The sequence below is a fragment of the Lipotes vexillifer genome, unplaced genomic scaffold, assembly GCF_000442215.2.
Source record: "Lipotes vexillifer unplaced genomic scaffold, Lipotes_vexillifer_v1.1 scaffold394, whole genome shotgun sequence".
Taxonomy (NCBI): domain Eukaryota; kingdom Metazoa; phylum Chordata; class Mammalia; order Artiodactyla; family Lipotidae; genus Lipotes; species Lipotes vexillifer.
In genome coordinates, this window is record NW_006791731.1 from 894,315 (window position 1) to 898,041 (window position 3,727).

Here is a 3,727-nt window from a genome sequence, read left to right on the forward strand (position 1 = left end):
GGGCCGGCCCGGCGCTCATGCGGGCCGAGCCCCGCCCCCCGCCCGTCGCCTGAGCCCGCGCCCGCCCGCACCATGCTCAAGTGCATCCCGCTGTGGCGCTGCAACCGGCACGTGGAGTCGGTGGACAAGCGGCACTGCTCGCTGCAGGCCGTGCCCGAGGAGATCTACCGCTACAGCCGCAGCCTGGAGGAGCTGCTCCTCGACGCCAACCAGCTGCGTGAGCTGCCCAAGGTGAGCGGCCGCTGGACCTGCCGCCGGCCCAGCCCTCGCACCGGGTCGGCGGGCTCGGCCTGGCTGCGACAGCCCGCTCCTCTGAGCCCTCAGCAGGCGCTGGCCCGGGCGGGACGCCGCAGTCTCCAATCGGCCCTGATGGTTCTTACTGGCCAGAGCCCCACCCCGGCCAGCCCCACCCTCCTCACCCACCGCCGGCGCTGGCACCAGGTGGCAGCGGTCATCGGGTGCCTGCCTGGGGGCGGGGATGGTCACAGCCTAGAGGTGGAGCTGCAGATTGAAGGCCGTGGGGGAAGGTGGATGGGGTTGGAGTGCATCAGGGTGGAAGGTGAACCCGGCGTGACTGACGGATAGGAACTTGCTGGACTGCTCTGGAGGTGGGGAGGCCACGCTTCTGTCCGGACTGCTCTTTTCTTCCTCCTGGGTGCTGGGGTGGGGTCAGGGGCAGCCGTCTTAAGGTGCTTGTCCTTGGCAGGTCTGTAGTCCGTCTACTTCCCGCTGCCTTGTTCCCTCTGAACAACTTATTTTCCTCCTCTTAAGGCCACTTGGGAGAGGAGGTTAAAGGAAGCAGGCCACAAAAGGATTTCCTTTTTGGAGATGGGGTGCAAAGTGGCCTAATGCTTGGGGGCTGCGTGCCACAAAGGGTGTGGCTCCGTTCTGGGCCTGGACCAGGGCTCCTCACGGTTACCTCCAGGTCCCACCACACGTTGCCTGCAGCCCCTGCGCGCGTGCAGCCCGTATCTGTGGCCCTCTCCTGTTTTCTTTATACTTTTTTTTGGTAGTTGCTAAGTTCTTGTCATGGGCTCAGGCTGCATTGGCTGCTGGGGTGCAGTAGCAGAAACCACCACAAGCCTTGGAGGGCCCACTTGCCGGGTGGGTGGAAGAGGTGATTCAGGGGGTGGGTGGAGCCTTGAGGGAACACAGAGAGCAGGGAGCAGGGACTCATCAGGTCAGAAAAAATAAGTGACTTTCTGGCTGAGACTTGAACGCGTAAGGTAAGTCACGTGGTAATGTTGTATGGGGGGGGTGACTCTGAGGTGACAAAAGTCAGAAGTGCGGGAAGATGTGTGTGTATCTGTTTTTGTTTCCTTGCATTTCTCACTGCAGACCAGGGTGATGGGACAGGACCTGGGGTTCCTGTGTGGCCTGGAGCAGGGAGGGGCCTTCTGCTACAGGGCCCGTCACCCCTGATCCTACCCCCTGCCCACAGCCCTTCTTTCGGTTGCTGAACCTGCGCAAGCTGGGCCTGAGTGACAACGAGATCCAGCGGTTGCCCCCTGAGGTGGCCAACTTCATGCAACTGGTGGAGCTGGACGTGTCTCGGAATGGTGTGGAGCCTGGGGCGGGTCTGGGGTGGACTCTGAGGGTGGCAGGAAGGGCTTTGAGCTCCTGGAGGCTGGGGGCATGTCTCCGTGGTGATCCCTCTCTCCTCACAGACATCCCTGAGATCCCGGAGAGCATCAAGTTCTGCAAAGCCCTGGAGATTGCAGACTTCAGTGGGAATCCTTTGTCCAGGTGGGTGGTGGCCATGGCAGGGGTGGTAGTGGGGCTTGGGAGGTCCTGCAGCCTCTGCCTGGGCATCTGAGGACCCCTTGCTCCACTTAGGCTCCCTGAAGGATTCACTCAGCTGCGCAGCCTGGCTCATCTCGCCCTGAATGATGTGTCCTTGCAGGCGCTGCCTGGGGACGTGGGCAAGTGAGTGCATTCTTGGGGGGTGGGGGGGCTCAGTAGAGCCCTGTTTCTATACCTCTCCCCACCGTCCTGCCTTTCTCACGCCCCGCCCTGATCTTTTTCAGTCTTGCCAACCTGGTGACCTTGGAGCTCCGGGAGAATCTGCTCAAGTCTTTGCCTGCGTGAGTGGGCTTGGCCCTGCCAGCAGCCAGCCTAGGCCTCTCGGCCCCAAGGACCACGGGCCGTGTGGCCACGACAGAACTTGCTCTGTTTCCTCTGCAGGTCCTTGTCTTTCCTGGTCAAGCTGGAACAGCTGGATCTGGGAGGCAACGATCTGGAAGTGCTGGTGTGGAGAGGGCGGGGCTGTCGTGGGTGGGGCGGGGCCAGGCAGGGTAAGTGAGCCTTGGCCGTCACTCTGTCCCTGTCTCTTCTTGCAGCCCGACACCCTGGGGGCCCTGCCCAACCTGCGTGAGCTGTGGCTGGACCGGAACCAGCTGTCGGCCCTGCCCCCGGTGAGTGAGGGTGTGGCTGCCCCCGCTTCACGCTTGTCCAGTCCCCTGACTCTCTGCACCTGCCTCCAGGAACTCGGGAATCTCCGGCGCCTGGTGTGCCTGGATGTGTCGGAGAACCGGCTGGAGGAGCTGCCTGCGGAGCTCGGGGGGCTGGTGCTGCTCACCGACCTGCTGCTTTCCCAGAACTGGCTGCAGCGGCTTCCTGACGGCATTGGTTAGTGCTGGGAGGGGTGCGGCTGGGGGTGAAACCAGGTCTAGAGAGGGCTCCTGGGGTAAGGACCCTGATTTTACTGGGTCCTGGGACACAGCCCCGAGGAGGGGGAGACTGGCCTGAGGCCGGAGTGGGATGGCTGGGGCTGCTCCCGAGGAGCCGAGGCAGTTTGTGGTGGTGGGCGGGGATGGTGAGCTCGAGAGGGCACGATGGCAGGTCGCGGGCTGCGGGTGCATGGGAGCTGGTGGGCGTGGTCAGGTTGGCAGCAGGATGGCAAGGGTTGGGGGGTGGGCTCTCAGCATTCTCGAGGTGCAGGAGGCAGGGTGAGGGGCAGGCTGTTTCAGTCGTGCGGTTGACTGAGCTCCCTGCCTCGCTGAGCCCTGTCACCGTGTCTTCCTGCTGCCAGGTCAGCTGAAGCAGCTGTCCATCTTGAAGGTAGACCAGAATCGCCTCTGCGAGGTGACGGAGGCCATTGGGGACTGTGAGAACTTGTCGGAGCTGATCCTCACGGAGAACCTGCTGACGGTGGGGCCCAGCCCTGCTGGTGGCTGGTTTCAGAGTTAGCACGGGATGCAGACGGGGGGATGTCTGGAGGTGTGCGGAGTGGCGGGAGACCAGTGGCTGGAGGGGTCGGGGCCCCGGAGCAGGGGCAGAGACCGCCCTCCGAGAGCACTCACCTCCCTCCTCACGCGACCCGGGGGCTTCTGCTGATCTCTGATCCTCCCTCCTCCTGGCCAGGCCCTGCCCCGCTCCTTGGGGAAGCTGAGCAAGCTGACTAACCTCAACGTGGACCGGAACCGCCTGGAGGCATTGCCGCCTGAGATTGGGGGCTGCATGGCACTCAGCGTCCTCTCTTTGAGGGACAACCGCCTGGCTGTCCTGCCGCCAGAGCTCGCCCACACGGCCGAGCTGCACGTGCTGGATGTGGCCGGGAACCGGTGAGTAGCCCCTGTGCCCTCCTGGCCTGGCGCCCACGCCCATGGTGCCCCCGCACCTCCCCCACCCTGAGCTAACCGTGCCCCCGGCCCCCAGTCTGCAGAGTCTGCCGTTCGCACTCACTCACCTCAACCTGAAGGCCCTGTGGCTGGGGGGGGACCCGGCA

The 3,727-nt window shown here is 64.0% G+C and overlaps 1 protein-coding gene across 1 annotated transcript in view; it reads left to right on the top strand.

The window, feature by feature from the left end:
• The first annotated feature begins 72 nt into the window (after positions 1 to 72).
• Positions 73 to 3,727, top strand: part of SCRIB (scribble planar cell polarity protein) — a 23,855-nt gene continuing 20,200 nt past the window's right edge. Inside the window, 11 exon segments of the mRNA XM_007464556.1 lie at positions 73 to 231; positions 1,442 to 1,559; positions 1,668 to 1,746; positions 1,837 to 1,926; positions 2,028 to 2,084; positions 2,185 to 2,248; positions 2,340 to 2,414; positions 2,484 to 2,628; positions 3,032 to 3,150; positions 3,364 to 3,563; positions 3,658 to 3,726. Of these exon segments, the coding sequence (XP_007464618.1) occupies positions 73 to 231; positions 1,442 to 1,559; positions 1,668 to 1,746; positions 1,837 to 1,926; positions 2,028 to 2,084; positions 2,185 to 2,248; positions 2,340 to 2,414; positions 2,484 to 2,628; positions 3,032 to 3,150; positions 3,364 to 3,563; positions 3,658 to 3,726 (1,175 nt within the window).